The sequence below is a fragment of the Myotis nattereri genome (genome assembly GCF_964212035.1).
Source record: "Myotis nattereri genome assembly, chromosome: X".
In the NCBI taxonomy this organism is placed as follows: Eukaryota; Metazoa; Chordata; class Mammalia; order Chiroptera; family Vespertilionidae; genus Myotis; species Myotis nattereri.
Window position 1 is genome coordinate 143,523,337 of NC_138078.1, and position 21,215 is coordinate 143,544,551.

General features: G+C 42.7%; 1 protein-coding gene across 1 annotated transcript in view; it reads left to right on the plus strand.

Annotated features, from left to right (window-relative positions):
- The window catches only part of VAMP7 (vesicle associated membrane protein 7), a 36,703-nt gene extending 20,868 nt beyond the window's left edge, over window positions 1-15,835 (plus strand). The window contains exons 6-8 of the mRNA XM_081081538.1: window positions 9,352-9,419; window positions 10,909-11,001; window positions 14,005-15,835. Coding sequence (XP_080937664.1) covers window positions 9,352-9,419; window positions 10,909-11,001; window positions 14,005-14,073 — 230 coding nt within the window. The 3' untranslated portion in view covers window positions 14,074-15,835. The remainder of the gene's footprint in view (window positions 1-9,351; window positions 9,420-10,908; window positions 11,002-14,004) is intronic.
- The last annotated feature ends 5,380 nt before the right edge of the window (window positions 15,836-21,215 follow it).

Sequence of the window (21,215 nt, forward strand, 5' to 3'; positions counted from 1 at the left end):
TGCAGTCTAGAGAACCTTTTGAAAAAATAGCTTCCTCTGTTCCTCTTTTTTTTGTCAATGAATGTATTTATTTTACCTGAAAGTGGAAGCAGCCAACTATAATATTATTTACTAGAGGCCCAGTGCACGCATTCGTGCACCAGAGGGGTCTGTGCCCTCTCGCAGTCTGGGACTCCTCGAGGGATGTCAGACTGTCGGATGTCGGCAGTCCAACATCCCCCGAAGGATGTAATAGTGCGTGAAGTGGCAGGTGGCCAGGGAGGAGCCCCAGCCCGAGCCAGGCGCTGCGCCACTCCTGCTCATCCCAGCCCCCCTGCGCCTGCAGCCATCGCAGCTCAGTAGCGCTGCTGCGGAGGTGGGAGACACTCGCACCACTGCAGCCACGCCCGCTGTGGGAGTGCACTGACCACCAGGAGGCAGCTCCTGTGTTGAGCATTTGTCCCCTGGTGGTCAGTGCACATTATAGCGACTGGTCAAATGATCAACTGGTCGAATGGTTGACAGGTCGCTTAGGGTTTTATATATATAGATTACAGATGCATGTTTCTAGAAAATGAAGCTTTTTAATCAACTCCTTTTAAATGTTTATTTTTAGAATAACAGAAACAACAAATTAAAAATGTAGCAAAACCATTTCTAAACATTTTCCTTTGATTTTTTAACAGCGCCATTGAGATACAATTCACATACCATACAGTTCACCCATTTAAAGTATTCAGTCCAATGGTTTTTACTATAATCAGAGTTGTGCAACCATCACCACAATCAATTTTAGAACATTTTCATCACCCCCCTCAAAAGAAATCCTATACCCACTTACAGTCCCCTCAAACTCCAGACCTAAGCAGCAGTTAGCCTCCTGTCTGTCTATATCAGTGGTTCCCAACCTTCCTAATGCCGTGACTCTTTAATACAGTTCCTCATGTTGTGGTGACCCCCAACCATAAAATAATTTTCGTTGCTACTTCATAATTGTAATTTTGCTACTGTTATGAATCGTAATGTAAATATCTGATATGCAGGATGTATTTTCATTGTTACAAATTGAACATCATTAAAGCATAGTGATTAATCACAAAAACAATATGTAATTATATATGTGTTTTCTGGTGGTCTTAGGCGACCCCTGTGAAAGGGTCATTCGACCCCCAAAGGGGTCGCGACCCACAGGTTGAGAACCGCTGGTCTATATAGATTTGCCTTTTCTGGACATTTCATATAAATGGAATCATGTAACATGTGGTCTTTTGTATCTTGGCTTTTTTCACTTACCATGATGATTTTGAGGTTAGCATGCATCAGTACTTCATTCCTTGTTATGGCTAAATATTCCATTGTATTGATACGTTTTATTTATCTATTAGTTGATGGACATTTGGGTGGTTTCTGCTTTTTGGTTATGAATAGTGCTTCTATGAACATTGGTATACAACTTTTTGTGTGAGCATATATTTTCATTTCTCTTGGATATATACCTAGGAGTAGAATTACTAGGTTTCATGGGACCTCCATGTTTAACATTTTTTGCTTTTATTTAATTCTTTAAAAATTTTTTTATAGTTGACACTATTACAGATGTCTCCCATTCCCCCCCTTTGCCCACCTCCACCCAGCCCCCACCCTCCTCCCCTGGCATGTTTCACATGTTGAGTAAGGCCAGACCTGCCTAAAATAGCTGCCCCATTGTCCATTCCCAGCAAGTAGCAGTGCATGCAGATTCCAGTTTCTTCACATCCTTGCCAAAATGTATGGTTTTTCTGGACTCTTGGTTCTGTGCCAATACTATGTGTCTATCCTTAGGCCAGTACCACACTGTCATGATTATTGTAGATTTGTAGTAAGTTTTAAAATCAGGAAGTATGAGTCTTCCAACTTTGTTCTTTTTGAAGATCGCTTTGGCTATCCTGAGTATCATTTCCATGAGAATTTTAAGGTAGGCTTGTCAGTTTCTGAAACCAAAATAGCTGGGATTTTGATAGGGCTCGTGTTGAATCTGTAGGTCAGTTTGGGTAATATTGCCGGCTTCAGGATATTAAACTTCTGATCCATGAACATGAGATGCCTTTTCATTTATTTAGGTCTTCTTGAAGTTTTTTTTTTTTAAGATGTTCTGTAGTTTGCTGTGTACAAGTCTTACGTGACAAAGACTGCTTGACCAAAGGTTACACAGGCTCCTCTGAGCCCTCTGTTTGACCAGGCTTCATCCTTGGGCCCTGTCCTTGGCCTGCCTAAGCCAGTTTTAGCAAAGAATCCTGTTAAGTCAATCCCCTACCCTTGATATCTGATCACCCTTGATAGCTGACCAAAGTTCCTCATCCCCTACCTTTGATGTGTAAATCTTTGGCCTGCCCTTTCCAGAGATGCTTTAGGCCAGTTTAGCAAGATTCCCTTCCCTTGGTTTCACTTCCTAATAATTTTCCATGCACTGACCATCCCCTCACTCTGCTCCTCTTTTTTCATTATTGAGATATAATTTACATACAAAATCCTGTGAGTTTAAGGGGTACAACATGTTGATTTGATACATTTATATATTGCAGTGATTACCACCTTAGCTGTAGCTAATCTCTGTCACATGAAGTACTTTCTGTGGTGGGAAACACTATCTAGTCTCTTAGCAATTTTGAAGTATATAATACAGTGTTGTTGATTATAATGAGTGGGCTGTGCATTAGATCTCCAGAACATATTCACCTTCTCGTTGCAAGTTTGTACCCTTAACAACATCTCCCCAATTTCTCCAACCCCCATCCCTTGGTAACCATCATTCTCCTCTCTGTTTCTACGAGTTTGGCATTTTTAGATTCCATATATAAATAATATACAATATTTGTCTTTCTCAAGCTGGCTTATTTCACTAAGCATAGTGCCCCGAGATCCACTCCTGTTATTGCAAATGGCAGGATTTCCTTCTTTCCCTTGGTTCAAATATATTCCTCTGTGTGTGTGTGTGTGTGTGTGTGTGTGTGTGTGTGTGTGTGTGTGTGACATATTCTTTATCCATTCATCCATCATTCATCCATTAATGGACACTTCGGTTGTTTTTCATGTCTCTGCTATTGTGAATTAGTGCTGCAGTAAACATGGGAGTGCAGATAACTCTTCAAAATCCTTTGTTTTATTTCCTTTGAATGTGTACCCCAAAGTGGGATTGCTAGATGACATGGTGGTGGTATTTTTAATCGTTTGAGAAACCTGGCTGAACCAATTTACATTTCCCCCAACAGAGCAAAAGGGTTCCCTTTTCCTCCATTTGCTTGTATCTCTTGTCTTCTTGGTGATGCCATTCCAAAAGATGCGCGTTTTCTTTCTTTTCTTTTTTGCAGGCTCGAGGGTGGTTTTATTGACACTGCTTTGCATCTGCAGATTTCATTGCCTGTCCTTGAGCTGTGCAGGGTGGGGTGAGATCTGGAGAGCAGAGACCCAGAGCCTTGGGGATTAGCCGTGAGGGAGACCAGGAGGGGCTGACGTGGCTGGTGGCACAGAGCCTGCCCTGAACACATTCCAGCTGATCAATCTGGTGATAGCCCATGGCGGCCTGCGGCCACGCAGCAGACTGGCTCCACCTGTGGCCTCCCCGCCCCTCCCTGTGGTTTTGATTTGCTTGTTCCTGATGATTAGTGATGTTGAGTGTCTTTTCATGTACTTGTTGGCCATTTGTATGTCTTTGGAAAAATATCTGTTCAGTTCCTCTGTCCATTTTTAATCAGCTTGTTTGTTTTTTTTGTTACTGGGTTATAGGAATTATTTATATACCGGGTGTCCCAAAAAATGTATACACACTGTAACAGCTGATAGCTCCACTTTGAAAATGAAATGCATTTTAATAAACGCTGCCTTTATAATTATTCAAAATGTGTGTATACATTTTTGGGACACCCCTTGTCCGATATATGGTTTGTAAATACGTTTTTCCTATTCTGTAAGTCGTCTTTTCATTTTGTTGGGGTTTTTTTTTTTTTTTGCTGTGCAGAAGCTTTTTAGTTTGCTGTAGCCCCACTTGTTGACTTTTGCTTTGGTTGCTTATGTTTTGGTGTCGTAGTCTATAAAATATTGCAAAGACCAATGTTAAGTCTTTAGTCCATTTCAAGTTAATTTTTTTTTTTTTTGAGTGGCATACAGTAAGTCCTCACTTAACGTTGTCAGTAGGTTCTCGGAAACTGTGACTTTAAGAGAAACAATGTATAGTGAAACCAGTTTTACCTTAAGCTAATGGATATAAACAAGAGATAAGTTCCTACGGCATATTTTGGTCACAAAAACATCAACAAACTTCTAAATAAAGACCCCAAACACTTCGAATATCAAGCATTGAAATAAACATGAGCTACACATACATTTAAGAAAGATTAATAAAAACAAGTAAAATTCTTTTTCAACCCACTTATTCAAGGTCAGGGTTGCATGTGCCTGGGACCTAACCTGGCAGCTCAGGGTGCAAGGCGCAACCCCCCCTGGACAAGGTGCCATTCCATTACAGGACTCCCATAGTGCTGGCACTGCCCACTGGTCCTGCTTATATTCAGAGTTGAGCTCAATCTTTCCCCTTTTGTGATAGTCTTGACCCCCTACTGCTAGAGTCTTGAATAAAGTCTTCCTTACCATTTGACAAAGTGTCAGAATCATTTCTCTTTAATAGTATCTTCTAACATTCTTCTTGCCTTGTTTTCAAGTATTTTTTTATGCTATTGTAAATGGAATTTTTCTCTTCCATTTTTGGATTGTTCATTGCTTATGGTTTTTATATGCTGATCTTCTATCATGCAGCTTTGTAGAACTCATTTTATTGCATTTAGTGGATTACTTATGATTGTGTGTATATAGGATCATACATTCTGAAAATCAAGATAGGTTTAATTCTCCCTTTATAATCTGGATGCCTTTCATTTTCTTTCTCCTATCCAGTTGCCCACTCTAGAACCTCCAGTACAATGTCGAATAAAAGTGGCGAGAGTTGCCTGGCTGGTGTGGCTCAGTGGTTGAGCATCAACCTGTGAACCAGGAGATCACGGTTCAATTCCCGGTCAGGGCACATGCCTGGGTTGTGGGCTTGATCCCCAGTAGGGGGTGTGCAGGAGGCAGCCAATCAATGATTCTCTCTCATCACTGATGTTTCTATCTTTCCCTCTCCATTCCTCTCTGAAATCAATACAATTATTTTTTTAAAAAGTGGCAAGAGTAAACATCCTTGTCTATTCCTGATCTTAGGGAGTCTTTCACAATTAAGTATGATGTTAACTGTGGTTCTCTGCTAGGTGCCCTTTATCCGATTTAGCAAGTCCCCTTCTATTTCCTGCTTGTTGAGTGATTTGTAATGATAAGGTGTTGGATTTTGTCAAGTGCGTCTTTGCCTCTACTAAAATGATCATACGGTTTTTGTCCTTTATTCTATGAATACAGTATATTGCAGTCATTGATTTGGGATAGTAAATCAACCTTGCATTTCTTAAATAAATGACACGGTATCGTGGTCTACAAGCCTTTTTATGTATTGCTGGATTCATGTGCTGGTATTTTATTGGAGATTTTTTTAAAGTCTATGTTCATAAGAGATACTGATCTGTTGTTTTCTTCTGATGTCCTTGTCTGGTTTTGATACCAGACTATTACTGGCCTCTTTGGATGAATTGAGAAGTGTTCCCTCCTCTTCTATTTTGGGAGGAGTTTGTGAAAATTTGGTATTCTTCTTGCAGTGTTTGGTAGAATTCACCTTTGAAGCCATCTGGGCTTGGGCTCTTCTTGTTGCAAAATTTAAAAATTACTTATTCAGCCTCTGTTCTGTATTAAATTTGTTGTAGGTCAGATTCAGATCTATTTCCTCTCGAGTCTGTTTTGGTGGTTTGTGTCTTTCTAGGAATTTATCTATTTCATCTAAGGTATCAAATGTGTTGACATACTCTTGTTCATAGTATTCTCTTAGGATCCCTCTAATTTCTGTGAAGCTGATAGTGATTCTTTTAGTAATTTGAGTCTTTCCTCTTTTCTCTTTGGGTAGTTTTTGCAGATTTGTCAATGTTGCTGATTTTTTTTTTTAAAAAAAAATCTTTTGGTTTTAATTAGTTTTCTCTATTGTTTTTCTGTTCTGTATTTAATTTTGTCTGCCCTGATGTGTATTATTTCCTTCCCTTGGCTGAGAACTCTCTTCCTGGTTATAGATTGCTGCCTTGTCACGGTGTCCTTGAATGGGGGCGGGGGGAGGCAGGGAGAGGAAGAAAGAGAGAGACAGACCTCACGTTCTCATCTAAACCTAATGACCTCCCAAAGGTCCATGCCCAAATACCATCATAGTGGTGGTTAGGGTTTCAAGGCTTCAGTATAGGAATTTAGTGGAGGGAGGGGCACAAGTCAGTCTCTAACATCTTCGCTTTAATGTGGGTGTTTAATTTCCTTATATATTCCCTGCTATAAATTCCCTTCTGTGCACCGCTTTGACCTCATCCCATATGTTTTCCTTCTGTTGTTGATTTCTGATTTCATTCCATTCCTAAATCCCACAGCTAAGCCCCCCAATGTACATTTCTAATCTCTGCTCTCTTTCCTGTCTGTGGCTCACACTTTCCTGTTTGTTTTCTTATCTCCATTTTTTGTTGAAAACTGGACACTTTAGATAACATATTGCAGCAACTCTGGATACTGATTTCCAAACCCCGGAGTTTGTGGTTTGCTCGTTTATTTGTGTAGCGATTGTGCTGGGCTTTACTGTTTGAAGTCTTGTTTTTCCCATGGTGTTCAGCCTCTAATGTCACTTCTCCGAAGGAACAACCTTGGGCATACACACAGTCACCCTGAAATGACATGGCTGTTTTGATTGTCTCTTTTCTTAATCTCCCTGGTATGCCTCTTTTTTTCAATATACTTTTATTGATTTCAGAGAGGAAGGGGGAAGGAGAGATAGAAACATCAATGATGAGAGAGAATCATGCATCAGCTGCCTCCTGCACGCCCTGCACTAGGGATCGAGCCTGCAACCTGGGCATGTGCCCCGACCAGGAATCGAACCTTGACCTTCTGGTTCATAGGTCGACGGTCAACCACTGAGCAACACTGGCCAGGCTTCCTGTTATGCTTCTAGCTAGTCTGCTTTTGTTGGTGTCTCACTCTGCTGTTAACCTTCACGAAGCGCAGGCTAATTGCTCTATTTTTTCCCAATAGTTCCCTAGACTTAAATGTCTCCAGTCTGAGCTAATTAGATTTGGGCTCCCTTGTCTCTGTGGGCTGTCTTAGATATTTTTTCTTACCTCAGATGGTTCTTCTTAGCTGTCTCTTTCTTAGCTCTCTGTTAAACTTCTCCTGGCCTGTGGTTTATCTTGTGATTCTCATGATGCTACCACTGACATCTTACTTGCTTACCTCCAAAATCTCTATTGTTTTTTTAATATGTCTTTATTGATTTTATAAAGGAAGGGAAAGGGACGGAGAGATAGAAACATCCATGACGAGAGAAAATCATTATCGGTTGGCTGCCTCCTTGCACACCCCCTACTGGGGATCTAGCCTGCAACCCGGGCATGTGCCCTGACTGGGAATCAATGACCTGGTTCATGGGTCCATGCTCAACCACCAAGCCACACCGGCCAGGCTAAAATGTCTATTGTTTTTGACAGCACTCTTAAGCTTGCACTTCCCCACACTCTGCTCCAAATAAAACCTGTGCTCTTGCCCTAGCTGGTGTGGCTCAGTGGATAGAGTGTCGGCCTGCGGACTGAAGGGTCCCGGGTTCGATTCTGGTCAAGGGCACATGCCCCGGTTGTGGGCTCGATCCCCAGTGGGGGACATGCAGGAGGCAGCCAGTCATGATTCTCTCTCATCACTGATGTTTCTATCTCTCTCTCCCTTTCCCTTCCTTTTTGAAATCAATGGGAAGGACAGTGACTGCTTCTCTGGAGGGACACACTTGCTCTGTCTATGGAGTCCTGGGTAACCCTGGTCTTCTTGGCTTGCCTCTCCCAGCATGGGAGTGAGTTGGGGCAGGGACACTCAAGGTCCAGTATTCTTGGCCTGCCACCTGAGGTAGAGCTTCTGCCCTGTGTGGTGGGGCTAGGTAGAGGACTGGAGCCCTAGACCTCTCTATCATGCCTTGCCAGAGTAGAGCCTTAGATGGGGCAGGGTGGGAGGAGAAAGGGTGATGACTTGCCCCTACTACCCCCTCCTGGGGAGAGAGTGTAGTCTTTGCCTGGGACCTGAGGAGAAAGACAGTCCCCAGGCTTTACTTGCCAGAAGTAGAGCCTCCATCTCTCTGAGCTGAGTGACGTATGGAGCAGGTAATAGATTAAATGCCATAGACTCTCACTGTTCTTACCGAGAATTAGTTGATTTTTCTTGTCTAAATGTTTCTTCATTTGGTTATGTCCTTAGGACAGTCACAGTTTTCAAAGACTTTAAATATATTTTATTTGTTTTAGAGAGGAAGGGAGAGGGATAAAGAGAGAGAAACATCAATGTGGGGGAGAAATATTGATCAGTTGCCTCTGGTATGCACTCTGACCAACCAAGGACCTGCAACCTGGGCATGTGCCCTGATGGGAATCGAACCAACGACCTTTTGGTGCTTGAGACGATGCCCAGCCAACTGAGCCACACCGGCCAGGGCTCAGAGACTTTAAATGGTTGTTGTTGTTTGTTTGTTTTTAAATATATTTTTATTGATTGCAGAGAGGAAGGGAAAGAGGGAGAGATAGAAACATCCATGGTGACAGAATCATGGATCAGCTGCCTCCCCCCCCCCCCCCCGCCCCACTGGGGATCAAGTCTGCAACCCCAGCATGTGTCCTGACTGGGAATCGAACCATGACCTCCTGGTTCATAGATTGACACTCAACCACTGAGCTGGGCTGTTGTATAATTTTTGCCAGATACAGACTTTTGTTGGAGAGAGGGTCTGTGGAGCTCCTCAAACCACAGTTCTCGCAGTGTCCAACACTCACTTTAACAGTGTCTTTTTTCACTCTCAGATTATACTCTTAATTTAGGGGTTTGGAAACTACATCCCATGGATCATATCTGGCCTATTTTTCCACATAATGTCTCCTTGGAACAGAGTCATGCCCATTTGTTTACATATTGCCTGTCTGACAGAGTTGAGTGATTGCAACTGAGACTGTTTGGCCCACAAAGCCTAAAATATTCAGGATCTGGCCCCTTTACAGAAAAAAAAAAACCCGCCAGCCCCCACTTCAGTTGATAAGCTTTACTAATATATTTTATTAATTAAACATAGAAGTGCTTCTCTAGTAAATGTAAGCTCTCCAGCAGACCAACCATAATTAAAGTCAGATTGGGCTTAAAGCAAAGATTAAAAATAGCACGTCTTTAATATAAACATGTTATTTTCCGTTTTTCCGACATTTTCAGACCTGGTAGCTCAGCGAGGAGAAAGATTGGAACTATTGATAGATAAAACAGAAAATCTCGTGGATTCGGTAAGTACAGGATATGATCGTATTTTTCAGGAAGTAAAGTACAGAAGTGGTTGATGGCTAACTTAAAGGGGAAATGTCTTAAATTCCATACTGTAGTGTGTTTTGTTCTGACCTATTTATGTGATTACATTATGATTACGAGGATAACAATGAGGCATAGAAAAAGAGCCACAACCATTAATAGCCACTAAGGAAGCTTCGGTTTGGAAAACCTCCTCAGTTTACAGAAACAATTTTTCAAGCTTTGGATTGATGCCTACATCAGTTAACACCTCAACTGCACATACCAATCTGTTCTCTGTAGGTTTTATAAAACGTGAAAAAAGACATTTTCAGGCCACTTAAGACCCAGTACGAATCCTGAAATCTGGACAGTTGCAGTCACTTTATTTCTTACTGTGACATCTTTATTTTTTTAATCAATATATTGTATTGATTTTTTTTTTAGAGAGAGGGGAAGAGGGATAGAGAAATAGACACATTGATGAGAGAGAAACATCATCAATCAGCTGCCTCCTGCACGCCCCACACTGGGGTCAAGCCCGCAACCCAGGCATGTGCCCTGACCGGGAATCAAACCGTGACCTCCTGGTTCATAGGTCGACATTCAACCACTGAGCCACACTGATTGGGCTACTGTGACATCCTGAGCTTTCCTTATATCAAGCAAGAGGCAGGGATTGGGAAGGGCCACTGAGCCTTAAAGTAGTCAGTGTGTCCCCGTGACCTACTTATGCTACAGTGACGTGTGCCTTGGCGTTCTCCATCTGGTTAGTGGATGAAGGTTGTGAGGGAGATGATGGATATATGATTACAAATGTAACTGCAGAGTGGAGGTTTACACCTTGAAGCAGATCAGTGAGCGTTCATGTTCATGCTCACCAGCCGCGGGATCACAGTACTTAATAGCACAAGCTCTAGGGTCCAGCTCCCTAGGATTGAATCCCATCTCTGCCTCTTCCTGGTTGTGTGACCTTAGGAAAGTTACTTAACTATGCCTCGGTCATTATCTGTAAAATGGAGATGTACCTGCTTCATAATGTTTTGAGGCTTAAATAAGGCAATGTATGCAAAGTGCCTGACAGTGTCTGGTACAGAGTAAGAGCTATTTAAATATTTTGTTTGCTATTTTACAGGAACATTGGTTAACAGTAGGTCTTAGAAGGATAACAGTTTTTTCATCAAAGCACGTGGTAATTGGAGGAAGGGTGGCGCCATATAGGAATAAAAAACCCCAGGGTTCTGTAATGGCTCACTTTTAAACCCATTGCTGGGGTGTGAAGAGGGCTCATACTGCTTACCATAGACCTGGCAGAGTCCTGCTTTGGGGAACTAATGATTATGAATGACCGTCTCTACCGGGGAAGAAAGGGAAGGGGTAAAGAACACTGGGACAAAACAATGAATGAAAGTAAATATTTTGGAGGTATTGCTGCAAATCAACCATATAGTCAGTGCCAGGGTTCAAACAATTCATGTTTTTTTCTAGTCTGTTACCTTCAGAACAACCAGCAGAAATCTTGCCCGAGCCATGTGTATGAAGAATCTCAAGCTTACTGTCATCATTATCATCGTATCCATTGTAAGTTTTTGTCTTTTTTTGCATGTGATTTTATTTTTTTAAATATATTTTTATTGATTTCAGAGAGGAAGGGAGGGAGAGAGAAACATCAATGGTGAGAGAGAATCATTGACCGGCTGCCTCCTGCATACCCCACACTGGGGATCGAGCCCACAACCCAGGTATGTGCCCTGACTGGTAATTGAACTGTGACCTCCTGGTTCATAGGTCGATGCTTAACCACTGACCCACTGCCGGGCTAGTTCTTGGTTTTAAATGAAATGCTTCTAATATTTAATTTAGAAGAGTGACATTTACTATGAATACTTGTTGGATTTTTATTGTCAAGTTAAAGAACTTTCGTTTTATCTCTAGACTGCTAAAACTTTTCATCAGGAATAGGCATTTAATTTTAGGAAATGATATTTCTCTACCCAATGAATTGATAATGTAACTATTTACATTTAATATTAATGTATTGAATTACAGTAATAAATGCATTTATAATTAACTATTTTATTTCTGGGATTGATACCAAGGGGTTATTATGTAGTATTTTTAATGCATGATGAGTTCAGTTTCCTAATATTTATTTAGTAGTTCTCTTATCTATAAGTAGAAATTAGTCTATGTGCCATTCTCCTACTGGCAGCCCTAAGTGAACAGATATTGGACCTCTTTGAACTATCCTGCATGTATAGTAACCTTTCTAGTATGTTTAAACTCCTTTTTGCATTACATTCCAGGAGAATCATTTTGCTAGCTCTTCCAACAAAATAAATTTACTTTTAGCTCTGTTCATTCTGCTATCCACCTCTGATTTATTTATTTTTTATAATCATGTTGTCAATTTCTAAGAACGAAAAAGTTTAACTTGTTTTTCACGGAACTTGTTTGTTCACAAATGCATCCTATCCGGGGATTTCTCTGGATGTATAATCAGAGCGATAGTGCGGGGAATTGCATAGCTTACGTGACGGTGGGCGCCAGCTGGGCAAGTCCCACATCTGTCGGGCAGGCTGTGAGGAAGGGCAGGCTGGCCCTCTGACGCAGGAAGAAGCAAGCTGTAAATCGCCGGCGGCATTCCTTCTTCATCAAGGAAACCTCAGCTTTGCTCGGAAGGCCCTTTCGCTGATTGAGTCAGGCTCGTTCAGATTATGTAGGATAACCAGCCTGAAAGTCAACTGATTATGAGTTTTAATCACATGTGCAGAAGAAAGCAACGCACTGTACCTTACCCAAGTTGACACATAAAACTGACCTCCCAGAGATATAGTTGTTTATATGTAATGGGATTTTTATTTTTATAGAAATTATATAGCTATTTTTTATTTCATTTCTTTTTTAAAATATATTTTGATTGATTTCAGAGAGGAAGGGAGAGGGAGAGAGAGAGAGAAATATCAATGATGAGAGAGAGTCATTGATCGGCTGCCTCCTGCATGCCTCCCACTGAGGATCGAGCCGCAACCCGGGCATGTGCCCTGACCGGGAATTGAACCATGACCTCCTGGTTCATAGCTCGACACTCAACCACTGAGCCATGCCGGCAGGGTATGTCATGGCCTTAAATGTCTTCTTGCTCAGGATCCTCAGGTGGCACATTCTAGGCTCCTCGGCTTTTTTTTTTCTTCCTTCTTCTTTGCTCTGGGAATTTAGATGAATTTATGAAGCTAGTTTGTTGTTCAATTCACATTATATTTATTGATTACTTATTACATGCAGAACAGTACTCTACATGCAATACCAATCTTTGCCAAAAGGTGTTTTCACCTAACATATTGTACTTGAGCTTTAAAAGTCCTTATATTTCATCTGGCAAGCAACTTTATATCAAGTTGGAACATGTGTGAGTGTGTGTCTGTCTGTGTGTGTCTGTCTGTGTGTGTGTGTGTGTGTGTGTGAATGAACATGATGTGAGGGGTTTACTCTATTCATTAATAACCAGAATTTTCTGTAAACCACCCCCCAACATTGGTAGAGAAGTAAGGCAAAACACTTTGATGACTTTTGGGAGGGGGAATTTATCAACTTTTTCCCCAAGCATGTAAATAATTGAATCAGTCACTTAAAGGTCTCAAAATGTAATTTAAAGCCAAACAAAATGACTAATTTAATACAGTGGACCTAATGTCTAAAATAAATCTATTTTTTGGAATGTAGTAACGTGAGCAAGCATGTACACTTAAAACCTGTATGATTTTGGGAAACAGTGTCACCCCAATTAGATAAAAATATATATATCATGATTTCAAATTACAATATTCTAAAGAGTGAACACATCTATAAGAGGGCTAGTGTTTTTGCTTTCTTTTATCATCAGCTTGCCTTTGACTTGGTCATTGTGATTATTGTGTCATTATCCACTGAAAGGTTAGTAACAACATTCTTGCTCGTAGGTAATATAAATGTATTACTCATGCTTTTTTCATTTTTATCCTAATAATGAAAAACTGATCCGTGTGTAAGACTAAGGATGTGATCTCTATGACTATTAATGATGTATCAGTAAGAGTTGGTTATATAAATGGATTCTTTCTAGTTTCTGGTAAAGAGAAACAATCCCATTGCTTTCTCTCCCACTGAAGAAAGCGTAGTGGAATTCAAATCAGTGAGAATTGCCCAGCTGGTGTCGCTCAGTGGTTGAGTGTTGACCTATGAACCCCTTTGATTCCTGGTCAGGGCACCCGTCCGGGTTGTAAGCTTGATCCCCAGTATGGGGTGTGTAGGAGGCAGCTGATCGATGTTGCTCTCTTGTTGATGTTTCTGTCTCTCTCTCCCTCTCCCTTTCTCTCTCTCTAAAGATCAATGAAAACATTTTTTAAAAATTCGGTGAGAATTATATCAGAACAGATTGTTTTAATTCAACATCTAGCTTTGAAAATACTAGATTAGTGTATTGTATTATTGCATAACTACTACTCTGATAGGACAAGTATTTGTTGGTCTTTACAGTGTTTTATATATTATTTAGGAGCCTATGATAGATTCAAGAAAATAAAATTGCCTCCTCCCTCCCTCCAGGTGTTGATCTATATCATCGTGTCACCTCTCTGTGGTGGGTTTACATGGCCAAACTGTGGGAAGAAATAAAGACAAGTTAACCAAGGACATGCAAGAACAAGAAGTTAAAAGTTCCACGCGTCTTAAGCCTTTTCATACTGACAGATGGTGTCTGCCAGTCTCTTGAACCCTCCTCTTTATTTTTCTGTTTATAATCTTGTTCTATGCATCCAGATTGATCTCTGTCCTGTCAACCAATTTATTCCAATACACTTCACATTGAGCCATTCATTGCAGCAGTAGCCTTAATGGGCTTTTGGTTTGTTTCTTTGGTTAACTACTGTCATCCCCTTAGAGAAATATTTTTGTTTGTAATTGCACAGAGCTATCACCAAGGCAGAAAGCACCAATCCTGGGAGCTATCTCCTGTAACTATAGGCGCGTTTCGTGCACGCACGCAGGAGTGTGCGAGACACAGATAGTATTGCTAACATCTCATCTTTGTTTTTGTTGTTCTTGAAGGGTTTTAGGTGCTCCAAAACGATATACATGGAGACTCATTGTTATTTGGGCAAGTGTAATGACACTGCTGGTGCTGCTTGCTTCTAGGAGCCCGGGCAGGTGAAGTATTAGACACTTTATCTCATCAGATGGGGAACCTTTTGCTAGCCCATTAGAAGCACAGGGAATCATCTTTGACCTCCTAGTATTCACTTTCCAGAAGAAAGCTCTGACCATTAACAGACCTCGCAGAGCCTGATACTCTCTGTTTCCCCATCACAGTTGAGTTGAGAAGAGGCTAGTGTCAATGTTTTTGAAGGTTATGTTGTTTATATGTTCTTCAGTTGCTATTTAGAGCACCTGTATCGTTAATGGGATACGTCATGGAGGGACGCCAAAGAAGAAGAGAATCACAGCGAATATGTTGGCATGTTTGCTGGACAAAGGGAGGTAGCGTGGGGACTGTTTGCCAGTCTGGGAAAATCCCAAGCAGAACGTAGTCAACGGTCAACTCCAGGGTTTGCTGTTGAATAACAGTCTGGGCATCCTTTGTGGTTTCGTCAGTTCCTCAGCTACCTCGTTTTGAATAATCCTTTTGTGAAATGAGAGTAGGCAAGATGAGGTCTAGAAACAATACAAGACAGCTTGGCGTTCATTGAAATGCACTGTAAGAAAACTGGAGTCCTACTGTTTTGGCTACTCTGACATCTGTTAGCTGGTATGCACCTTGAATGTGTATCTGAAAGGACATTTGCTGCCTAAGATCTAATTGCATTTATCAAAAAGTGCCAGGAAACGGAAATTAAATTACATTTGATTATTTTCCCAACAAAAGAACAAATTTGGTCAATAAACCCCAGCCACCTGTTTAGCCTCGTCATGTGCCTTGAATATATATATATATGTCACATAATCTGGCTCACGCTACCTGTTTTTCAATCTAAACCGTTCGATTCCTGCTACCGGATTCATTTCTTTGACATGTACGTTAGGGCCCCTGGAAGTCTTCCTGGTGATCAGACAAAGCACGAATGTTTTTCCAGTCCTGTTTATCAACACTAAGGCCTTTTAATTACATCAGCATTTCCTATTGGGAAACACATCTGTTCCCGGAAAACAGCTGGCATTCCTGAATAATAACTTCCAAATGTCTTTAATCCAAAGAAAAAGACTTACAAGTTACTTCCCTTTCTTGTACACAACTGAAAAGAACTGATGTGCATGTTTTAGGGGATAAATTCTTCAACAGTCCCTTGATCTGTTTATGTGTAAGAATGCTTTTAAAAGCACATATCTTGTTTTGAATGATGCACAAACTGAAGGCATTAATAAAATTTCAGAGTAATCTGATGAGTTGCTTGTGTTAGAATTTCTTCCCAGTCACCAAAAGGTAGTGGGTTTGATTCCAGGTCAGGGCACATACACAGGTTGTGGGTTCGATCCCCAGTCAGGGCACATGCAGGAGGCAACCAATCAATGTTTCTCACGTCAGTGTTTCTCTAAAATCAATTTAAAAATGTCTAAAACGTATGACTTGTAGCCTTTCAGTACAGAACAATAGCATGGTCTTGGGTTTATCAAATTTCTACAAAACCAAGGCACAAAGAACTTATTAATAAAAGATGGTAGGTCATACTGAAAGCAATGAAAGATCCTGAAATGGCCATGCAGCCTCCACAACCATCATCCTGAGACCACGGTTGAGACATAACAAAAGAACCCCAGGGATTACAAGTATGTCTCTCTACCTCAAACCCTTGGCCACAAGGTCAAACAGGGTCACAATCCATACGTTTCCTTCAGAATGAATGGATACGGCTTCCATCAGATAATGGTTTCTCCCTGCTTAGCTCTGCGCGTACCTATCCTTCCTGACCTTGAGACTGACGACGGAATTGGGTTGCTTCCCAGGGTATGGTGATGGAAATAGATGCAACAACAATAACAGCAGTCTTAGACCCCCCCCTCCCCCCGACACACACACAATGTTCTACATCAGAAGCAGGTCTCTTTCTGACATTTCCATCTTTTCAAGAAGAATAAAGGGGGTGAGTGGCGGTGGTGATTCAGTTCATATTCAATGGGAAAAACAGCCAAGACAAGTGTTACGGAAATGAGTGGCTTAATGCAGGAATCAAGTTTACACAGGTGTGTGACACTGAAGGAAAGGTCTAGAGCAGTGGTTCTCAACCTTCCCAATGCCGCGACCCTTTAATACAGTTCCTCATGTTGTGGTGACCCCCCAACCATAAAATTATTTTTGTTGCTACCTCACAACTGTCATGTTGCTACTGTTATGCATCGTCATGTAAATATCTGATATGCAGGATGGTCTTAGGCGACCCCTGTGAAAGGGTTGTTTGACCGCCAAAGGGGTCGAGACCCACAGGTTGAGAACCGCTGGCCTAGAGGGAAGCCATCAAGGAATCAGGAACTGTGCTAAGGATGGCGGTGGTGGACAGCTTGGAGCTTGAGAAACCGGAGGATTGCTCTGTATCTATTTGCCAAAGTGGTTGTGAAGATTGACGTGGAAAGGTGTGTGGAAGCCACAGCCTCAGTAGACCTGATGCCCAGTACCTGACTTGCACTCAAATGGGTCACGGGGTCAGTCATCAGGAGGATGAGCTGGATATGGAGTGAAGGCAATTGAGAAAAAGCTGGGGTACACCAGGCACCTCAGCATCTTCACGTCTGATCGCCATAACCATCAGACTATTGGCCTCCACTTCCCTTCTGCTTTCCAGGTCTCACACAGGTTCATTTCACTGGAAAAACATAATCCTAATAGGGTACAGGGAGAGGAATTTCTATGAAGCTCCCAGCTTCTGGCAAGAGCCATGGTACCAGACCAGGAAAACCAAGTTTTTCCCATAGCCCTTCACTATATCAATTTAATTCCTTGATCTCACAGAGAAAGGCTATTCAGATAGGTGAAAGCCTTCTTTTGGTCAGGATGCATTGTACAAAATTATTTTGGATTCTTGCTGTTTATTAAACAAAAACATTATCTGAATCCAAAATATGTTGTGATTTTTAATGTATCTCTTTTCCAAAGACAGAAGCTTTGAGTCTACCACGAACAACAACGTCGCCTTTTCAGCAAGTGCAGTTGCTTCTTGCCATTGTGGGAGGACAGAGAGAGCCAGATGGGTGGCTGAGCTCCTGACCCTAAGTGACCCCCTTCCTTCTTGGGCCTCAGATTCCATACCTCCGAAGTGGGCCATCGGTGGTGTGGAATCTGCTTTTCTCAACCCACAAGCTGTTCTCATGCCCAAATCCAGCACCTCCGCTTTCCTGTGGGAATTCCTCACCTGCTTCCAGTCTAAACAGTTCGAAAGGGCTGAACCCACACCGAGCCAATCCATACTCTGGGTGCTCTGATAGGTTCCAGGATGAGAATGTGACCCAAACCTGGCCAAAGGGAATGTTTGATATTCTTATTTTTATTTTTTTCATTCAGTTTTATTTTGTATTAGTTTCAGGTGTACAGTGTGGTGGTTAGACAATCATATACTTTACAAAGTGATTCCCCTGATATTTCAGTACCCAACTGGCATTTAATTTTTTAAAATATTTTCTTAATTGATTTCAGAGAGGGAGGGAGAGAGAGAAACATCACTGATGAGACAGAATCATGGATGGGCTGCCTCCTGCACGCACCACCACTGGGGATCGAGCTCACAACCCGGGCATGTGCCCTGACCGGGAATCGAACCATGACCTCCTGGTTCATAGGTCAACACTCAACCACTGAGCCACCCTGACTGGGCCCAACTGGCATTTTAAAGCTGTGACTTTTCATGGATCCCAAGGGAAGGAGACCCCCTTCCCGGTGAGTGGGGGTCAGCCCAGCGTTGCTGAACACTCTCCATGTGGGGGGAGAGGCTGTGCCTGTGAACAGCACCCCCCCCCAAGGCACTTAGTAGGATGGAGATTGGAGAGGGACCAGGTTCCACTGCAAGAGTGAGAACCCAGGCCTGTCAGGTCCTATCCCACTCTTCAACTTAACCCCTTGCAAGTCGTCATTTATTGCTACCTCTTTAAACACTGAATTTCTCTGACTTCCGTTAGTGTGTCCAGTTGCTAGCAATCAAAAAAGCCCGAGCTGACATATCAGAATGAATAATCCCAGAGACTTTGTGCTCAATCCCTCCACCCGCCCCACCCAGCTCGCTGCCGTCACGGCTGTCAGCCTGCTCTCTGTCTGTGAGCCTGTCTCTGTTTTGCTTGTCAGTTCACTCTGTTCGTCAGATCCCACATCTGGGTGAAATCATCAAAAGGAAAACAACGATGGACATGAACAAGTGTGGGGATTGCCAGGGGGAGGGGGAGCGGAGGGAGGTAGAGGAGGGTATGAGGGGATAAATGCTGATGGAAGGAGACTTGACTTGGGGTGGTGAACACCAATGCAATGTACAGGTGACGAGATGTGAAATTGTGCACCTGGAACTGGTATAATTTTGTCAACCAGTGTCAGCCCAATAAATTCAATAAAAAGGCGCGGGGGGGCAGGGGGGGAATCCATGAGACTCCCTCCAGTACGATGTTCTCACTGGGCAGGCTCAGCTCGGGGAGATGAAGACATGTGTGGGGTTGGATCTTAGGGGAGCTGCTGAGCAGTTCTGTCCCTGCTCCCCATCCTGGGAGAGGGAAACCCCAAAACAGTGAGAGGAGAACCAGCGGTCCGGGGGGGGGGGGGGGGTGCGGGGGGAGGTCCCTGGATGTGGAATTCATCTGATTGTATTGCCCTTATTTTAGGGTCCAGTTTCCTCGTGTTTAGTTTTACTAGGAAATCGCCCATTTCCTCTAGGTTTCCAATTCGATTCCATACGTTCATCTTATGTCATTGTTTTATTGTTGTGAATCTTCACACAAGGCTCTTTTCCATTGATTTTTAGAGAGAGTGAAGGGAGGAGGCGAGATAGAGAAACATCGATGTGAGAGAGACACATTGATTGGTTGCCTCCCACACACATCGTGACCAGGGCCAGGGGCGAGCCTGCAACCGAGGTATGTGCCGTTGACCAGAATCAAACCCGGGACCCTTTGGTCCGTGGGCCAGTGCTCTAACCATTGAGCAACCAGCTAGGACTTATTTCACTTTTAACCTCTCCTGTCTTTCTGGTTTTTTAATAGAATTGTTACAATTAATGGACAAATACCGATGCCTTATTATTCACTGCAGTCTATATTTTATTGAGGTTCCCACATGCAGGCTCAGTCTTGATGCTGGCGCCTCCGTCTGTTAAAGCCCTTACTGATCGTCCAACCAGAGAGAGAGGTTAATGCTGACAGCGGGGACCGGGTGGGCGACTGAATTGGGTGGTATGATGGGAATGAGGCCAGGAGAAGAAACTGGCCTGAGTCTCAATGCTGTGCTGATAGAGACTTTATTCTTTAGGCTGGGGGAGTGGGGGACCTGTTAGGAGTCCTATACAGTAAACAGGAAGTGACTGGATTAGATCCGTAATTTAGAAAGATCAAACTGGTCACAGTGTGGGGGTTGGATGGGAGAAGGACAGGAAGCAGAGAGGATGCTGGCCTGGGCCGAGACGGGGACCATGTCTTTGAAGAGGAGCAGGCATGCATAGACCAGCAAGAGGCTGTGCTTAATACTATCCTGAGGGTGCAAGAGTTAGGCCCGGCTGGTGAGGCTCAGTGGTTGAGCATCCTCTTATGAACCAAGAAGTCACAGTTCAATTCCCTGTCAGGGCACATGCCCGGGGTTGCTGGCTCCATCCCCAGTGGGGGGTGTGCAGGAGGCAGCCAATCAATGATTCTCAACATTAATGTTTCTATCTCCCTCTCCCTTCCTCTCTGAAATCAATAAAAAATATATTTTAAAAAAGAGGACTTGGAGGGCTTTGACTATTTGGACACTAATAGGAGAGCTTACTGTGTAAAAAAGGAGAGTGTTTGCTACATTTTGTATTTCTCTGGCCCCATAAAAGATAAAGGACTAAGAAGGGAGAGAGAGTGCTGATGTGTTGTAGAATTGTGCATCTAAAACCTGTATAATTTTGTTAACCAGTGCCATCCCAATAAATTCAATAAATTTGGGCAGGAGCTAACACACGCTACTTCATGAATCTTCACAGCCACCCTGAGAGGGAGCGATTGTCCCCATATGGGACAGTTTGAAGAAGGCCATGAGAATGAGTCTTGAAATCCTGGTGATAACTTCTAGGGTCAAGGAAATCCCATTTTTTGGTGCATTTGGTTGGCTTTTGGTGCTTTTCTGAACATCTATGGAGAACCAATTAAGTTCTTATTAATGTATATGTTATGAACCCTAACCCTAACCCTAACCCTAACCCCTAACCCTAACCCATTATCCACCATGTGCCAGGTGAGGAGACTGCCTTTCCAAGGTCACACAGCTAGTGGGTGGTAGGGCCAATAGTCAGCTCTGTGTTTTTTGTTTTGTTTTGTTTTAATATATTTTTTTATTGATTTCAGAGAGGAAGGGAGAGGGAGAGAGAGATAGAAACATCAATGATGCGAGAGCATCAGGGATCGGCTGCCTCCTACACGTCCCACACTGGGGATTGAGCCCACAACCCAGACATGTGCCCCTGACCAGAATCAAACCTGGGACCTTTCAGTCCGCAGACCATCACTCTATTCACTGAGCCAAACCGGCTAGGGCTCAGCTCTGTTTGTCTGAGGCTCAGGCATTCCCCCATAAGGAAACCTCCACCCCAGACTCCTTTCTGAGCAGCTAGGAAGCT